General features: G+C 41.2%; 1 protein-coding gene across 1 annotated transcript in view; it reads right to left on the reverse strand.

Annotated features, from left to right (window-relative positions):
- Positions 1–502: 502 nt before the first annotated feature.
- The window catches only part of myh10 (myosin, heavy chain 10, non-muscle), a 69,333-nt gene continuing 52,108 nt past the window's right edge, over positions 503–17,727 (reverse strand). The window contains exons 19-45 of the mRNA XM_027283074.1: positions 17,324–17,517; positions 16,934–17,055; positions 16,741–16,810; positions 16,458–16,618; positions 15,871–15,979; positions 14,968–15,099; positions 14,529–14,735; positions 13,817–13,954; positions 13,483–13,606; positions 11,937–12,108; positions 9,172–9,384; positions 8,825–8,969; positions 8,413–8,619; positions 8,091–8,195; positions 7,533–7,685; positions 6,906–7,154; positions 6,599–6,811; positions 6,234–6,446; positions 5,919–6,080; positions 5,134–5,262; positions 4,825–4,913; positions 4,550–4,673; positions 4,293–4,382; positions 3,949–4,067; positions 3,673–3,781; positions 3,369–3,541; positions 503–3,042 (exon numbers count right to left, since the gene is read on the reverse strand). Coding sequence (XP_027138875.1) covers positions 2,892–3,042; positions 3,369–3,541; positions 3,673–3,781; positions 3,949–4,067; positions 4,293–4,382; positions 4,550–4,673; positions 4,825–4,913; positions 5,134–5,262; positions 5,919–6,080; positions 6,234–6,446; positions 6,599–6,811; positions 6,906–7,154; positions 7,533–7,685; positions 8,091–8,195; positions 8,413–8,619; positions 8,825–8,969; positions 9,172–9,384; positions 11,937–12,108; positions 13,483–13,606; positions 13,817–13,954; positions 14,529–14,735; positions 14,968–15,099; positions 15,871–15,979; positions 16,458–16,618; positions 16,741–16,810; positions 16,934–17,055; positions 17,324–17,517 — 4,073 coding nt within the window. The 3' untranslated portion in view covers positions 503–2,891. The remainder of the gene's footprint in view (positions 3,043–3,368; positions 3,542–3,672; positions 3,782–3,948; positions 4,068–4,292; positions 4,383–4,549; positions 4,674–4,824; positions 4,914–5,133; positions 5,263–5,918; positions 6,081–6,233; positions 6,447–6,598; positions 6,812–6,905; positions 7,155–7,532; positions 7,686–8,090; positions 8,196–8,412; positions 8,620–8,824; positions 8,970–9,171; positions 9,385–11,936; positions 12,109–13,482; positions 13,607–13,816; positions 13,955–14,528; positions 14,736–14,967; positions 15,100–15,870; positions 15,980–16,457; positions 16,619–16,740; positions 16,811–16,933; positions 17,056–17,323; positions 17,518–17,727) is intronic.

Genomic DNA, 17,727 nt, shown 5'->3' on the forward strand with positions numbered 1-17,727 from the left:
TCCAAAAACAAACCAAAACAGCATCACAGCTACAATGAATATGCTTTATTTTCCTTTTACAAAAACAAACAAAACAAAAAAATTACCGTCTAGAAATACAGGCATACAAGAAACAATACGATGGGAGTATTTGAAGTTGAATGCCTGGTTGTCAACAGCCAGCTGGATAATAATAAAATAAAAATGAGTTAACTACTTATGGATGATAAAGCTTCCAACCAGATGAAATCCTGTGCAATGCATCATGCCCCAAAACAAATTCAGTACTAAACCTTCTCCTGTGAGTGGTCCCAAAAATCTTAGTACAAACATAATTTTAGGAAATGCTCTGCGTTTTCATGTGGTTAATCACACTGGAATACTGATTTTGACCCAAACTGGTTATTATGAACACAGAGGTACACAGCGGATATGATATGAAGCACAGCAAAAATACAAAAGACAGGAGGGGGAAAAAAAATCGATTAAGTGTTGAATATCTCTTTGATACACCTTTTTTAAAAAAATCAAATTCAGATTTTTCTGTTTCACATCTGTAATGAAGTCTTTGCCCATGTATGTTCTTATTTAGTGTCTAAGGCACTTTTAAAGAAACATTTGAGGAGAAGGGCAAAGCAGTCTGCTGTAGACAACCATCCCAATCTGCATATCCAGAACATAGACTAAATAAAAGTAGAGATGATGGATGGATTACTCTGGCATGTAGTTTTCACACTGTAGTGGTTTAACTGTTGAGGTGACTGCTGTACTTCAAGCAGATCTTCACTTTGCTAAAAACACTGTTAAAAGGAAAAAAAAAAAAAAAGCCTGATTTTCAGACGACCTGTGAATACGAAGTGCTTGATCTGAGTCAAGAGTCAACTCACAAAATCATTGCACAGATTAGCCCCAAGTTTGGTCATCATCATCATCATCATCATGTGTTAGCATGACATCCGAGTCACAGAGCTATTGGAAAATTAAGATCTCTGAAAAATAAAAACGTTCACTGGTCTGTATGTTGAAATTCTGCCTGTTGCACACACAAAGAAACATTTGTGTCTTTTTAGTCGGTATGAACAACAGCAAGAGTCTGACTCATGGCGGACAGTAAAAAAAAAACAAAAAAAAAAACGTTCAAACTCGATCATCTTTTTTATTCCATGTGTCGTTCATCGTGAAAACCTGCCTTACCCACAATGCAACATGGACACTTGGATTCAGGTGTGTTCGAGCATCGAGCAGAGATGAGGAGTGGACTCCAGACGCAGAGATCTTTAAATCTCACTTCTTTCTAACTCCACACCTCCAGACTTTTTTTGTGAGATTATTGTTGGCAGATTTTTAAACAGTAGCCAGGAATGTTTGTTTTATATCACAGAAGAAAAATGTTTGTTTGTGTGAACATAGAAGGATGACATGTTTATGGACAAATATCATTTTCACTTTTTAATTTGGTTTCCTCCAATTAGAGAATAGTCGTAACATTCGTAAAATTGATTCTTCTGAGAACTTGAAAATCTCCAGCAGCTGATTATTCTCCATAAAAACGGACTCTTTGGCTCTGTGACTCATGACGATAATACAAACTGGGGCTTGGCACAAACGCTGAAATGTAGTGAGAAGACGACTTTTCAATCTGTCTCCGTTTCTAATCATCGCACACTCTAATCACAACTACCTAAGCTGTAACCATTTAGTATCACATGGGAAATGTGCACTGAGCGTCACTTTAGTGCTTCCAGTAAGAGCTCCCTGTTGGTTTCCAGTTTAAAAGTTCAAACACCTTCCTGTGCAGTTCTGTGCATTTTCCAGCGACTTTACATCATCAGTCGCTGCTCACGTCGATCCACAGTAGAGGACTGTATACACGATCGTGTTTCCGATGGTCAACAATACAAAACAGATTGTGAGCTTCCCAGTTAAAACCCAGCTACACATTCCTTCACTAAATGTTGAGATGAAGCAACAGAGGAAATAAAATACCTTATTTTGTTTTCACAGTAATACAATTTCAATCCAGAGTCCTCGTTTTTCTATTGCATGTCCCGAGATGTTAGTCATTCCTGTGGCGCTGTAGTCTAGAAGCTGAACAACAAACAGTCTGTACATCAGAGGGAGATTCATGCAACAAAAGCAGCCGGCACTGCCGTCCAAAGGCCACAGTGACCTTGGTTTTGGGTTTTTCCATTTTGAGAGGGCAGTCAGTCTGAACTCTAGAGGGAGAGAGTGAGTGTGTCGAGTATGAGATGGCTTGTACACAGAAAGCAGAACACTAACAACACCAGAGTGAAATACGTTTTCCTTGTAGTCCTGCATTTCCAGTATGGAGTGCATTCACATACGTTACATAACTGATGTGTGTATACCTCACAGCCTCCACCTACGTCACACACGCAGAGTTTCATGTGTATAAAAAGCACTTTGCACCTATGCGTACTTTCTCAATAAGCTGAGCATAACTTCACGCCTGATCGATGGGAGAAGGAGGAGAGGGGGTTACATTATGACGCTGAGATGATACATGGCCGAGAGACGAGCCAGGACTAGCAGCTTGCCAGAGGAGAGCAGAGTAAGGCAGAATTGTCCATTTGCCCCTGTGACTCTCTGGGACTGGAGGATTTACTTCAGGGGAGGGCGGTTGTATTTTTCCCTGCAGTGTTAACTGATATAAAAAGGGCAGAGGCGTGCTGCCAGGCGCTCTCCACTCAGCTTTACCAAAAAACAGATTCATCGCAGATCATCGCTTCCATCTTCTGTCCAGTCTGTGGTCTGAAATGAATAAAGACGATGGTGACGCTGAGCATCTTTTAGGGACACAGGAGGATGAGGTGAAAGTGAGGTGGGTAGTGATGAGAGGAGAGAGGAGAGGAGGGGAGGGGGTAAAGCGAGGAATGAGAGAGTCTCTGTGTTTATTCGGCGTTGGAGGTTTGTGTCTCGTTGAAGTCGCCGGCGCGGCTATCGGCGTCGTCGTCTGACATGTCGACAGAGGCACCGTCCAGGTTGAGGTTGCGGCGGCCCGAACGGCTTGAGGAGGAGAAGGTACTGACTGGACCACCGCGCCTGGTCAGAACAAAACAAGCGAGACAGCAACTTAAATCTGCAGCATTGAGGAGAAAGTTGGTTTCACTGCATGTTTCACTGCCAATTGTGAGATGAGAGGAAACTGTTATGACTGCGAGCTTAAGAAAAAAAAAAACTGGAAGCAGTCTGAATCTGTGTGAAGAATATGCCTCCCAGCACCTCTGAGCTCACTATTTGATCGAGTTTGTTTAATCTTAACAGTTGCAGCACATAACGTCAGACAAATATCAGGACTGTATGTATGTAAATTCTCACATTCACACAATTTATTTGTGTCTTTTTCGATTTTTTTTTTTTTTTTTTACCTGAGGCGGTTCTTGAGGGAGTTGACCTCGCGGGTAAGACCCTCACTGGCCTCGGTGGCGTCGTCCAGCTCCCTCTGCAGCTTCCTGCGGGAGGCGTTGGCCCTGGTGGCCTCCTCCTCCGCCTCCTCCAGCTGACGCTTCAGCTGCTTCATACGAGAGTTGGCTTTCTCCATCTGACAGGAGGACGGACACATGGGGAAACAGACGGAGATGGTGAGAGGTCGTGGGTGGTTGGCTGAATGAAACATCCTCTGTGAGAATGAGTCTTTGCGTGCGTGTCACTTTGCTTCTCATGAGTCAATACCTGCTCCTTATACTGGTCAGCATGACGACGCTCATCCTCCACCTGCATCATCACCTCCTTCAGTTTCTTCTCTGTGCGACGGACGATTTTGTTGGCTGCTGCTCTCTCCCTAAATGGATAAAGACAAGACAGGAGCTCATCATCATCTGTACTGTAACTTCATGTTATAACTAGTGTTAATCTTTCACCCAGGACTCTCAGTAGCACCATGTGCCACCATTAATGTCTTAAAAATAAAAGTCTTAATCTCGTCAAGAAAGTAGTTTGGTCACTTACTTTGCTTCCTGCTCCAGCTGCTCCTCCAGCTGCAGGATCTTGGCCTCCAGGGCAGTGATGGACGCCTTGAACTTTGACTTGACAGTCCCCTCCAGCTCTGCCAGCTTGGCCTTCAAATCCTGTGTTTATGAGATGCGACTGATCATGAGCACTAAATATTATAAAGATACATATAATCTTGACTTAATAACTAAAATAGTAAATGACAAAGTCAAGGCAGGGGAGATGATAAACACAGCGTGCGTGTTCTTAATGGCTGACAGATAAACAGCTATTTCCCATGTATATACTGTACATTAGCACATACTCATATATGCTAATGTATTTAACAAACTATACAACACCTTGTTCTGCCGCTCCATCTGCTGCCGAGCGTTCTCGCTCTTCTGAGCGGTGCTGCGCTCTCCGGCCAGCTCAGCGTTCAGGCTGTCGACCTGAGAAAGATGAGAGAGGGATGGTAGAAAGATGGGTGATGTGAGAGGATGATGCACTTAGTGAACATGTTTGAGTGTGTCTTTTGTAACAATAATAAAATCAATCTAATGATTTGAAACCAAATTTATGACAATGATCCTGACTTACTGTCATCTCATGTTTTTACCTGCAGGTTGGTCTTTCTGAAGCGGTCGTTCAGCAGCTCCATGTTACCCTGCTCCTCCTCCAACTCCTCCTCCAGCTGGGCGATGCGAGCCTCCAGCCTCCTCTTCTCTTCCAGCAACGACGACCTGACACACACATTTTTTTTATTCAAATCTCTTATTCTGACTCCAGTTTATTGTCACTAAGCTCCCAAAGGCAGCGACTACCTCTCCAGATTTCATTACATAAACTTTTATACTCCACAAAATAATCAGCACAAAACAAGGTGACACTGACTTTCCAGAAGCACTGTTGGAGATCTCATCAGCCAGCTCGTCCCTCTCCTGTTCAGCATGTCGACGAGCCCTCTCCGACGCTGCATGGTCCTACACAAACAGCACACACATGAGGATCAGTATGGAGAAGATCTGGCATTAGCTTTACTCTGATTCTTGGATCAAATCAAATTCAGAAATTAAGTCTGATATAAAAAAATATATAAAAAAAGGTTGTTAAAAAGTTGCTAATTCTCTGGTACAATAACAGATTGATAACTGCACATATTAACAGACGATTAGCTGATATCATTAAAATCTGTAATTTGACCTCCTGTAGCTGTAGGATTTCTGCCTCTAGGCTCTTGAGTTTCTTCTCATTTTCCTTGGACTGGGTGAAGATCTCGTCCCTGGAGGCTCTGGCCTCCTCCAGCTCCCTCTGATAGTCCTTCATCTGAGCCTACAGAACAGAAACAATGTGGCACAAGTCAAAGGCTGACACAGCAGAAAAGTGACCACTCAGACCACTCAGGAGTTTTCAAACTGTGTTAAAAAAAGTTTGGCCCGTTGATTTGGTCCGCAGCAGCTGACACAAAGCTCAAGGAGGCATTTATGGTATTTTAGCCCCTAGTGCAGAGTCAGCTCCAACCACACAGACATAAAACACATATTTACACTTCCTAATGATATCTTTATCTAACATGTCCACTGTGAATAAATGAGAATCGCAACATTTTGTGGACTTTTATGCCTTTAATGGACAGTGACAAAGATAGACAGTAGAGGAGAGAGGTGAACCTGAACCACTGTGGTAAGGACTCACTGTCACTCTACCAGGTGAGCTAACAGGCCAATTCAGTATTACAACAATCCAGTGATAGTTGTGAGTATATATATCCACTGCTAATAGCTAATTCAGTGTAACAGTGTATTGAACTGAATGTAAACAAAGATAAACTGCATGATTATCCCCAAAATAGAAGTAAGAGAATAGAAGAAGAAAAAATAACATTTTCAGTCTCTTCAATGTGGCTCTTACATACAATGAAAACACTTTCCTGTCCATTAAACAAATATGTCACACACATACATGTGTGTGTGCGTGTGTGTGTGTACCTGCAGTTTTCGGAGCTGTTTAATAGCCTCGTCTCTGCCTTTGTTAGCGGTTTCGATCTGTCCCTCCAGTTCGTTCAGGTCCATCTCCAACTTCTTCTTGGCGGCAACGGACAGAGTTCTCTGCTTCCTCTCGTCCTCCAACTCTGCCTCCATCTCACGCACCTGGAGGAGTACACACACACCGCGTCAGGTTAAAAAGAGAAATAACATGTGTATATTGTATCAGCAGTGCAGAGGAATTTCTTCCTTTCTCGGGTCAAACTTAAAATACAAAATATAAAACAAATGGATCCAGTTCATGTTGGTATTGTGTACCTGTTTGACAAGCGCCCTCTTCTTCTCCTCTCCTTGCTCATCTCTGGCCTGCAGGTCTCGGTCAAACTGGGCCTTCATGGCCTGCATGTTGACCTCCAACCGCAGTTTGGCGTCCTCCGTGGCCTGCAGCTCATCCTCCAGCTCCTCCAGCTGAGTTCTCATCTCCTCCACCTGTTGCTCCAGCGTTCGCTTGGACTTCTCCAGTTCATGGACCTGTACGCGGCATCAGGAAGAATATACCATAACATCAGCACAAGTTGGACAACGATAGATTTAAGGTCTTCAGAAAGAATAATACATTCTGGGATAAAGAAGGTTTCATTTAGCATTCACTAGTGTCATTTAAGAGGCCAAAGGTCACTCACATTCTTCCCCACGTCATCCTTGGAGCTCATCAGATCTTCCATTTCAGCACGCAGCTGCTTGTTAAACCTCTCCAGTTCCTCTTTAGCCTCCAAAGCCTCCTCCAGAGCTCTGGCCATGGACAGAGCTTTGGTGTCCTTCTCTCTGGCCTCAGCCTCTGCACGGTCACGTTCCTCAGCGTAACGAGCTGAAATGGTTTTCTCCTCAGCCAGCAGCTAGTGTAGAGAAACAAACACTGATCTTCAATACACTAACGCACATCTGACTTCAAGCATCATCCCTGAAAACAATTTTGGCAGCTCAGTGTACCTGATCAAACTTTTTCTGCTTCTTTTCGAGATTTGAGACGATCTGTCTCTGGTGGTCCAGGTCCACCATCAGGTCGTCCAGCTCCTGCTGCAGTCGGTTCTTGGTCTTCTCCATCTTGTCCATGGCCATGGACTTCTCCTCCAGACGCTGGCTGGTCAGCTCCAAGTCCTTCTGGAGTTTTCTCTTCACCTCCTCCAGGCCATCCATCGCTCCCACGTCGTCCTCCAGCTTCTTCTTTGTCTCAAACAGCTACAGAGAGAACATTTTCTTTTTAAATCAGTAAATACAGTAAGATATTTCAGTCAACAGCATGCAGATCCCGCGATTTTACTATTTGATTTTATTAACTTAAATGGAACATCCTGAACTGAGATTTTCACTTTAATTTGCTGCTAGTCCTCACAGATTCACAGCTGTCCACATGCTGCTCTGCACATCAGTGACAGGTGTTCACAGCTGGTAAACAGCTGGAAATGTTTTCCCCACACTCTTGGCACTCAGTTGAATATCAGCGGTACCTGAAAGGTGTGCCTGCCTCATGTTTGTGTGTGATCTATGAATGTGTGTCTACGTACAGTACATGTTTAGAAAACCCACATTCATGTTTGTGAATATGAACGACTGTACCTGAGCGTGCACCGTCTGCAGCTGTTTCTCCAGGTTGCGTCTGGCCTCCTCATCCTCCTCCTGCTGCTCCAGCAAGGTGTTCTTTTCCACCTCCAGCTGACGGATTTGGCCGCTCAGGTTCAGCTTCTGACGCGTCTCCTCCTGCCGCAGCTCCTACACACCAGGACACAATGAGAAATGATGATCAGACAAAAGAAAAGCAGGGACGTGTGTTTGTTATATCTACTAACATTCCACTACTACATTCTACATGACATTTGAAGGTTGAGGAAATGCCTAATTTTGCCTGATTTTCTTAGTTTTGAATAGTTAGATAAGCGACATCATTTAGAAAAAAGATGTAAAGTTTCAGTACAGGATGTAACTGTTGTGAGTTGTTCCAAACAAATTGTAACTTTGACATGATCTGCCTGTTGAAGCTCTAGCGTTGGCTGTATGCCTTTAACTGTGGATAGTGTAGATTTGTTTACATTGTTTTAGTAATCAGTGATTTGTGATGGCTGGTCAAATTTCCTGAAGCATAAAACTTGTTTTGACAGAGAGGCTGATCTTTCATACCTCTGAGTCTTGCAGTTTGCTGTTTAGTTTTTCAACTTCCTTGGCCAGTTTGACGCCCTTCTTCTCTGATTCCTCCAGCAAAGCTGACACGTTATCCAGCTCCGTCTAAGAAAAAAAAAATGAAGAAACGATTATGAGAAAAGCATGATGAGGTAATCTGAAGCATGACCTTAATATGTTCTTTACATTAAACTGGGTAACAACACAATATTAAAAAAACAATTCTTTGTTTCTAGAGTAATCTGGAGCTCCATCTCTTCAGTTTTATAGGAAAAATGCTTTAACTCTTCAATACAATAAAACTGTCTGTGGAGGTATTTACCTGGAGTTTGTGTGAGCGTTCAGACAGCTCACCCTTGGTTCTCTCTACCTCGGTGGCCCTGGCCATAAACTCCTGCAGCTGGGCCTCCACTTTCTTCCTCTTGTATTCTGACTCCGTCTTGGCCTGCTGCAGACTCTTCACCTCACAGGCCATCTCTTTGTTGTCGCTCTCCAGACTCTGCTTGTTCTTCTCCAGGTTGGTTTTGAACTGCACAGAACAAACAACAATGATATATATAATGCTCCTGTGGGTCACATATGTAGTCATAGTATATATTTCTGTAATACTCTGAACTGAGACTAGGATAAATACACTAGAACTGCAATATCGAAACAGAGATATAGTGTCTAAATCAGTACTAGTTGCTGAGATACTACAACTAATGTAAAGGGCAAGTGTATGACCAGCTCACCCTCTTGGCCTGTTCCAGCTGCTCGGACAGTTCTTCCAGCGCCGTGCCGTGCCTCTGTCTCATTTCCTGGATCTGAGCCTCGTGGTTTTTGGTCTCCTCATCTATGGCCTTCTTCAGCTCTGCCACCTCTTGCTCTCGCTTGGACCTGGAGTTTGGACACAAGGGAGAGTGTTAAGAGGAGAGGACATGCAGAGTTTATTGGTACTCTTGTATTAATAAAATCCCAAATGGCCACTAAGCAATGAGCGTAATATATTGTATACTTAAGTGAGGCAATTTGTAACACTTGTAAGCACACTTTAATGTGTAAAATTTCCCCAGTTGATAAACCAGCATCAAACAAGTACCGGAGCTCCTGTTGGGCAGCAGTGGTATCCAGCGTGTCCTCCAGCTCTGTCTTCAGAGCTTCAAGTTCCTCACTGAGGTCCCTCTTAAGTTTTTCAGCTTTAGTTCGACACATCTTCTCCGACTCCAGATCCTCCTGGAGCTCAGCTAGGTGAGCCTGCAGCTCCCTAACCTGCTTCAAGGCATTGTTCTTCAAGACAGTCTCCTCGTCGCTCCTGGTTGGAAAGACAATAGTACACATCACTTTTCTCCTCAGTTTAAACCTTCATCTGAGGATCTAAATTATACAAGATTTCGGCTATATTATGTTAATATCTTAAATAAAGTCACTATGTTTTGTTGTTTTTTTTTTATTTTAAAATTTAGGTTTAACATAAAAATCTGAGGATGTTTTTGTTCTTGAATTAACAGCACAAGAATATAGATAATAAAAGAATAACAGAATTTATTTGAACTACTTTCAGTGTGACACTTCAACTCCGTCCAGTGTTTACATGAATATTAGCTTCTTGACTGCCATTTAAACTTCTTTCAACAATTACTTTTCAGCTGTCACTATGACCTTATTTCTAATGTTACAACTCAATATTTTTAGTGAGCAAACATAAATTCTATTTTTGCCTTTTTCAGTTTTAACGGAGAAATCTATGAGAATATTTTGGTTAAGACAAGACGTGTCCCTTATGTTTTTTTTTTTTGTTTTTTTTTTAAATGAGGCCACCGGTGCACACAGGGTGGCAGTGTAGTGTTCACTGCTGAAGTTGTCCACACAAAATGTGTGTCCATCCTCAAGATGACCATTGTAATGAGACAGTTTGTTTGCTGTTGGAAGTTAAATTCATGCTGGCTGCAAAAATCTTGTAACATTGCTCTCTCTCTTACGTAGAAACCCAATGATTAAGCACACAGAATGTAATTATGATTCAGTTATATAATTAAAACAATGCCACAATGTTGATTAAAGGCACAAATGAATCCCATATAAACGTAATTTACCATCTTCCAAACAAAGATAACACAATTGTTCTCAGAATAGCTGCCGAATTCTAAATGAGGCACATCAAGTTTAATGAAAGCTTAATTAATCTGGAGCTATGACTAAACTGATGATTTCTGCCTGTGAAATTAGTCAGACAAACGTTTACCATCGACCCCTGTAGTCTGGTCTATTGGCCTGGTGTGAGGAGGAAGCCACATCCAAATAATCTGAGCTGACCTTCAGAGCAACGACCTCCACAGCTGTTTACCTCATCTGCATGCAGCCTTATGACGGCTAAATGGGAAAATAATTGAGTATGACACCAAATGTGTTGCTCTGAATATATTTTGTACTATCAGGATAATCTACAGCCATAACTGGCAATGTTTTTATCACTATCAGAAAATAAAAGATGAAAAAAAAACAAAAAAAAACAGTCTTATTAATAGTTCCTCCTGAAATGTGAAATGGCAGCCTTATTCAGCCAAACTCTTTATTGCTTCATGTGGAAAAACTACTGCAGAGCCCACGACTGAGAGCATCAATCAACAACAATTTGCCTGTAATCAGACACGGCTGCCTCCGAAGATGAAAGGTCTCAGCCGGAGTCGCTGAAAGCAAACACTGCAGCTGGGAGCAGCGAGCAGAGTCGAGAGAGACCAAGGTGAGTGAAAGATAGAAAAAAAGGAAACAGTTTGTGTACGTGTGCTGAAACACTGACTGCAGCAGCTGAAGAGGACATTAGCTGCTTTAAGTCAGAGTTCAGAGTTGACACAGTATTCGTCTGTGTGTTGTAACATCTATTTTAGGTCTCTCTATTGACTTGGATGCACCACAGTGGAGTGCAGTTGTCATGGAGATGGGATTTACTGCAGAGTGTAAGTGAAGTTGCACATTACATACTGAAATGAGCAACACTACTGACAGTGATATTTTTACCATATGTGAGTTCAGAGGAGACATCTGCCTCATAGTGGCTGTACAAATACACTTCAGAGTATTGGAGGCTTTAACTTGTGTGGTGGAGGAAACCATGCACATTCAAAATTTGAGTCGAGTTGAAATCATCAGTTGAACAATATCTGTATCATTGTGAAGGCTCAAATATTAAACTTGTGTACATTTGAATGTATATATCAAGTGTGAAAAAGTCCCAAAACATTTTCACAAGCTAAAGCCAGTTATCTGCGAAAGATAACTTTGAGCAACATGATACAACGTGTTGACGTGTTCTGTCTTTATTTAGTTACTCTCTATTTATTTTCTTTTTATATCTCATCTTCCTCTTTTTTCAGTTACTGTATGTTTCTAAATTAGTTTAATGAGAGTGGAAATGATATGTTGATGAGATTATCATAAATGTTAAAAATACATATATCGTTAGTGTTTCTTCTGTTAATGTTTGATCTGTATATAAATTTGATATGACTTCAATAAAAAAAGAGAGCATCAAAATCGTGCCATCACTACAAATGTATTCATTTTGTTCTTCCTGCCCAGTGAGAATTCATGCAAAGATGTTGCTTTTTTTCTATAAAATTATCATAATGATGTATTTTTTCAGTGTTTTTACATGAGCTTGCTGTGTTTTAATGTTTAATGATGAGAGGGCTTATTGTTCAACTGTTGGTACAGTACACTATCACTGCTAAAAGTCTCATGATTGGATTTAATTGAACTTTAAATTAAATTTGTTTTGTTTTTACAGAATGTTTCTCATGCAATCCTTTCAGTTTTGACAGTTGACTGTGTACTTATATTTCTCTTACTTTTATGTCTAATACTGACCTGGCCAGAGCAGCCTGGAGCTCCTCCTCCTTTTTGGCCAGCTGGATCTTGAGCTCCTCAATCTGAGCCTGAAGCTCAGCAATCTGGTCCTGCAGGTCAGTCGTCTCAGCGTCCAGCTTACGTTTGGCCTTCTCCAGCTCCTGACGCGTTTTCTCCTCCTTCTTTAAACGTTCTAAAAAGGGAGGCGCAAGGAGTTACACGTATAAAAAAAATAAAATTCACAAACAAAATGCAAAATCAAACATGACAAATAGTTAATTTTAACCTTTGGCTTTAATTCAAGTTGTAAAATGGTAAATGGGCGAAATCACAAGTTACAGAGGTGTCATACGAGGCACAGAGCGGTCACAGAAAGTGACAAACGCAAACACTTAATTGCTAACAGCCTGACACAACTAATGGTAATCAGATTAGCAGCTTTGCAGCACATTAACCCATTAATGCAGTTTTCTTTAAACGTCCCCACATATCACAGATCTTTAGCGACCCTGCGCTTCTATAACACTGATTATGCCACATGTTGCATATTCAGAATGTATTATTAACAATAACAAATCTACAAACTATATTCTTGTCATTGGCGAAATAATATTGCTGGCAAAAATTTATGAACGTTTACAGATCTCAAAAAATGTTTTATTCATAAATATACTGAGTGTAAGTGTAACCTATTAGATTTCATGTTTACACTGTGTTATCTTACACATAGCCTGCTGACACCTACCAAATCAGTCAGCACACTAATCACAAATGAGTCACTTGCTCTTGGTCATTGTAACATGGTTGTGTGTATTTAAAGCTTTTCTGAGACTTCCTCAGCTGAAGCAGTTCAGAGCAGCCATCAGTGTTTGGAAATCATGGCACCTCTTTCCTTTTGTCTAGTTACAACAGCTTCAAGGTTTTCCAGGAAAGTTAGTAATGTGAGATCTTATAGCTTCAGAGTGTTGGAAGTTTGGAAACTACCTGCGTGTTATAGCAGTGAGGTAACCACATGAGGTTCCCTCATGAGTCATAACTGTCAACAATATCACGCTTCAGGTTCAAATGACCTGATTCATAAATAGCACAGAAACAAATTGCTTCATCTTCAGAGCTGCTAATATGAACAACCTGTATTTATTCATAGTAACAGAGAGACAACAGCGCCATCATGAAGCCAAAAAGGAAAACGCATTACCCGCAATCACTTTCAACCAGTACACCATGAATAAAATCTCTAGTGACTCTATAAACTTCAGAGAAAAAAAAAAAACAATACTTGTTTTAAATCATTTTGGATGCTTAACTGAATGGGGCTGAAGACCTGAGTTATATATTGAAGGTTCAACTCGTTGTACAGCTCTAAACAGTTTACACCATCAAGATTCACACTGGATCGCCTATGTATTGTTTTGTTCTTCCTCTTGCTGCTGTTCATTCAAATATTCTAGTGACACTTAAAACTGATGAGGCCCATCCATTGATTTTTCCAGCCTAACTTGTGTTTGTTTTAATAAATGTTTCTCTATTCTTGGACACAAAATGGAGCCGGTAACTCATCTCTCACCCTCCAGGTCAACCATCATCATCTCCTGCTTGTTCTTGACTTTGCCCAAGTTCTTTGCTTTCTCCTCCTCCTCTGTCAGCTGGGAGGTCATCTCGCCGATCCTGTCCTCCAGCAGCTTTTTCTCCTGTTGGGTAAAATCAAAGTGTGAGGACTGGAGGCTTTAAGACACACTACTAATATGGAGCATGAAGACTTAACTAATAAGCCATAAAAGTCAAATTGATGTTTGTTTTTGAACAAATTATGCCATAACTTTACATAATCCCAACTTAAAGCACTTGCTCTGCTTTCTGGTTCATGTGTGACTCATCACGAGCAGATATAATCGTCTCACCTTGAGGAACTTGGAGTTTTGGTCCTCCAGCAGGAGAATGTCTTCCTCCATTTTCTTGATCTTCGCCTCAGCTGTCACTTTGTCCAGCTGCAGCTTCTGTCTAGCAGCTTCCTCTTCATCGAGCTGCTCCTCCAGGTCCTTTAGAGAGGAAAACACACACATAAAGCTTCACAGCCAATCCAATATGATGAGGTTGGCACTGAAGTTTTATAAAGTGACAAGTTTGACACATTAAACCTTTAAAGTCTCTGAACAGTTGGCTTCAAATCTCTAGAGCAGTAAATATTTATGACATAATAAAAAAGTGATTACTGTCAGTGTGGTTGGCTCATATTTGTTAGACATGTCTTTGGACTGAATGCCACACGCTTCAACCTCTGTATGGATTTTCATAGATTACAGTGTTCTACAGTGCCAGGTTTCTCTTCATGTAGTACTGAAACCAAATGTTTTTTGTTTGCTGATGATTTACCCGTGAAAAGATGAAAAGATATGCAGAAACACAAAACTTCTCAAACCTTGGCAGAAAATTGTGAGATCTTGAAGGATCCCATCGCTTATAGTACTGATTAAAAAAAGGTTATCGGGCCTTTTAAATGTGTAGAAGTGTAAAAATAAATTTCCATTTATTTGGATGTCAGCATGTCAAACTAACAGCAGAAGAAGCGTTTGTGTGTGTCGAAGTTCAATTCAAATGGGTAAAAATATAAACCTGGATGTGTGACTGCATCTTCTTCTTCTCATTCTGCAGACTCTGGTTACGCTCCTCTTCCTCCTCCACCCTGGACTCAAGGTCATGAAGGATCTCCTCCAACTCTTGCTTCCTAGAAAGCAGACGAACTCTCATCTCTTCGGCCTCAGCAAACAACTCAGTCTCTGCGTGGAGTTGTTCTGCCAGAATATTCTTCTCTTCTAGGAGCTGGAGAGAGAAAACAGTTTGAAGACAAAATTATCCAGTGTTCGTAGCTACAAGCTAGATTTTTTTCAATTGTCAAAAATTGACAGCGCAGACAAACTACAGTGATTTTCTTACAAATACTCGGTACAGTGTTCATCGTGTCACAATACTTGTTTCTCTGATACGATTGTGGCTTCATGAGGGCCACAATTACATCAACTTAATACAACATATTTCCAGAGGCCATGCTTACCTGTTGGTGTTTCCTTTCCATCTCCACTAGCTCATTCTCCACCTTGAGCTGTCTCTCCTTCACCTTTATCAGCTCCTCATCTTTGGCCTGCATCTCCTCTTCCTGCCTGGTGACCTGCAGCAGAGGCTTCACCTGAGGAAGAGAGAGAGAATATTACTGTAACCTCTACAGGGTTTCTGCAGTGTTCACCAAATTAAATGTTTAATCCTTTTAATACCACATAGAATATATTTTAATATCCATTTCATGGTCATACTGGTCAAAGAATGACAGAAAACCAGGGTTAATAATATTTATTAAGTACATGAATGTATTGACAGCTATAATCACATTTTCACTACTTCTCAGTAGTATATAAATAATTCAGAGTAATATAACAAATTAATTAACCTGACCTAGACCCAGATAAACAGCAATTAAAAAAACTATGCACTCAAGTTTTTGCTTAAATTGACCCATGCCAGTTATAATTAGATGAGCTTCCGAGCTACATTATGAAGTATTAGGCTCAATGTGTCTGCTGGCATTGATTAAAACTGTAGTTAATCGGTGTATAATGTCACCAAACAGCCCACAATGACATACAGAAAATTACAACAAATGTTATGTCAACAGCCTAAAAATATTTGTATGAAATTAAATTTAATATCTTCAAAGACTTTAATGAAGTGGATTCAATGCATATACACTGATACATTTCCATAGCAACTGTGCCAACTCTATTCCTTTCTAAACTCTGTTTAGTTTATTCAACTGAAGACATTTTTGAGACATCCAGTCACTAATCCCTGAAAACACAATTTACAGGCCTCAGATCGACTGTTGAAGCAGAGATGTAAAGATGTGTGTGTGTGTCAATGTATTGACTATCTGGCTGGAGGAGGCAGCTGTCAGGGTTCTCACCTTGGTGAAGAGTCTCCACCACTGCCAGTGTCGCAGCTTCAAGTAAGCAGCACAGTTCCTTTGAAGGACCTTTAGGGCACTCAGCTGCTGCTGCTTCTTAGCAAAGGCCCTGACGAAAGGAAAGAAACGGTACAATAACAAGTGACAAATCACGTTTCTATAGCAGTGTTTTTGAAGACCAAGTTTGGGTTGTGTTTAGTGTATAGATGAGCTGTAAATGCACCAAACTTAAACCTGCACTGGCCACTTGGGGGCAGCAGAAACAAGTTACAAAGCAACATTATCATTCATCTGGCTTCCTGATAAACGTAGATCCAATATTTTCCCTCTTTTAGCTCTCATTTTTGGTGTCTAGTAACTCCTGAGAGAAATATCTGCCCCTCAAATATCTGGCTACTAAATGTTCCTCTATGTCACTATGTATAACTGTCTGTCTGCTGTTTGGTATGGAGCAGGTAGTGTGAAAAACAGAGCTTTTGCACTGAAAACAGCTGAGAGTGGTTTATGGTTTAGCTGCTTTAAGTGAGGAACTAAGAATGTGTGTTTCACAGTTAGCGCCTGTCATAATACAGAGATCTGACACTCACTTGCGTGCCAAGTATCCACGGCACACAGACTGGAAGTAGATGATGATGTCAGTGATCTTCAGATCTCTCTCCTCCTCTAGATGAGCCAAAACACCAGTTCTGAAGAAGATTTTACTCTGACCAATACGGAAAAGGTTGGGGTCCAGCTCGAGGGCTCTGATCTGTTAAAAAGACACATCAGGAGTTCTTATGAAGTTCTATTACACGTTAAAAATACACAGAATATTTTTCGTTTCCAGGAAAGCAGTTTTAAATCTGATTACAGCAAAATAAAAAGCACTACCATTCTTTCACAGGCTTGTTTCCCATCCATGAATCCCTTGGGGATAGCGTTGGGTGTCAGGATCTCATATCTGTGAACAAAAGAGAACATAAATATAAACTGAAAATGAAGCCAACACTCTGTTATCAAAGAACCAGGAATTATGTTAAGTAACCCAACATTATGTTCAAAAAGCTTCTTTGTTGTTTGTCACCTCTGTCTGAACTCCTGGAAGACGATGCGGTTGGGGAAGCCCTGTCTGCAGATTCGAATCCCTTCCAGGACTCCATTACACCTGAGCTGGTCCAGAACCAGGTGAGGCTCCAGTTTACCAGCCTGAGAGAAAGGACAAATACAGCACTAAGACAATCTGAACGTGACGTTTTCTCTGGAGTACAAGGCAGAGGTCATAGTCTTTTCTCAGATTACTTTGGTCAACGTGTCACCATTTCTGGACTTCCCAGACTACAAGGCAAATGATTATATAAAATAAAGTGACAATAGATAAATCACGCTACAAGTACAATCAATATTATACTGTAAGAGTTACAGGTCCCTAATTTTTAACTGCTTGACACACAGCTCCCAACAGATATGTATTTACCCGTTTTTCATGGTTCGGGATGATGCAGCGAACAAAGTTGGGGTTGGTGTTTCTCAGTGTGGCCATGAGCTTGGTGAGCGACTCCTTGTAGAGCTGTCCTACTGTACGAAACATGCCCTTTTTGGTTTTGTAGGTGGCACCAAAGGCTGTCTCATTCATTCCTGCCACCTGGTCCAGGCCCACAATACGGTCAACTGGTGGGGAGATGGGGAGAACTGGTTAGAGCAGGAAGACCTTGTGGGGAGCAGAGAAAGCACTGTACAAGCTGCAGTAGCAACGATGTGGCTACATGATCAAGTGCGGATGGATGGAAAAGAGAGTACACACTATTGTCAAACAACAGCAGTCCAACAAAATAGCATTCAAAGTCTAGAACTACCATTAGTTTCTGCAGATGGAGATGG

This window comes from Larimichthys crocea, chromosome X (assembly GCF_000972845.2).
Source record: "Larimichthys crocea isolate SSNF chromosome X, L_crocea_2.0, whole genome shotgun sequence".
In the NCBI taxonomy this organism is placed as follows: domain Eukaryota; kingdom Metazoa; phylum Chordata; class Actinopteri; family Sciaenidae; genus Larimichthys; species Larimichthys crocea.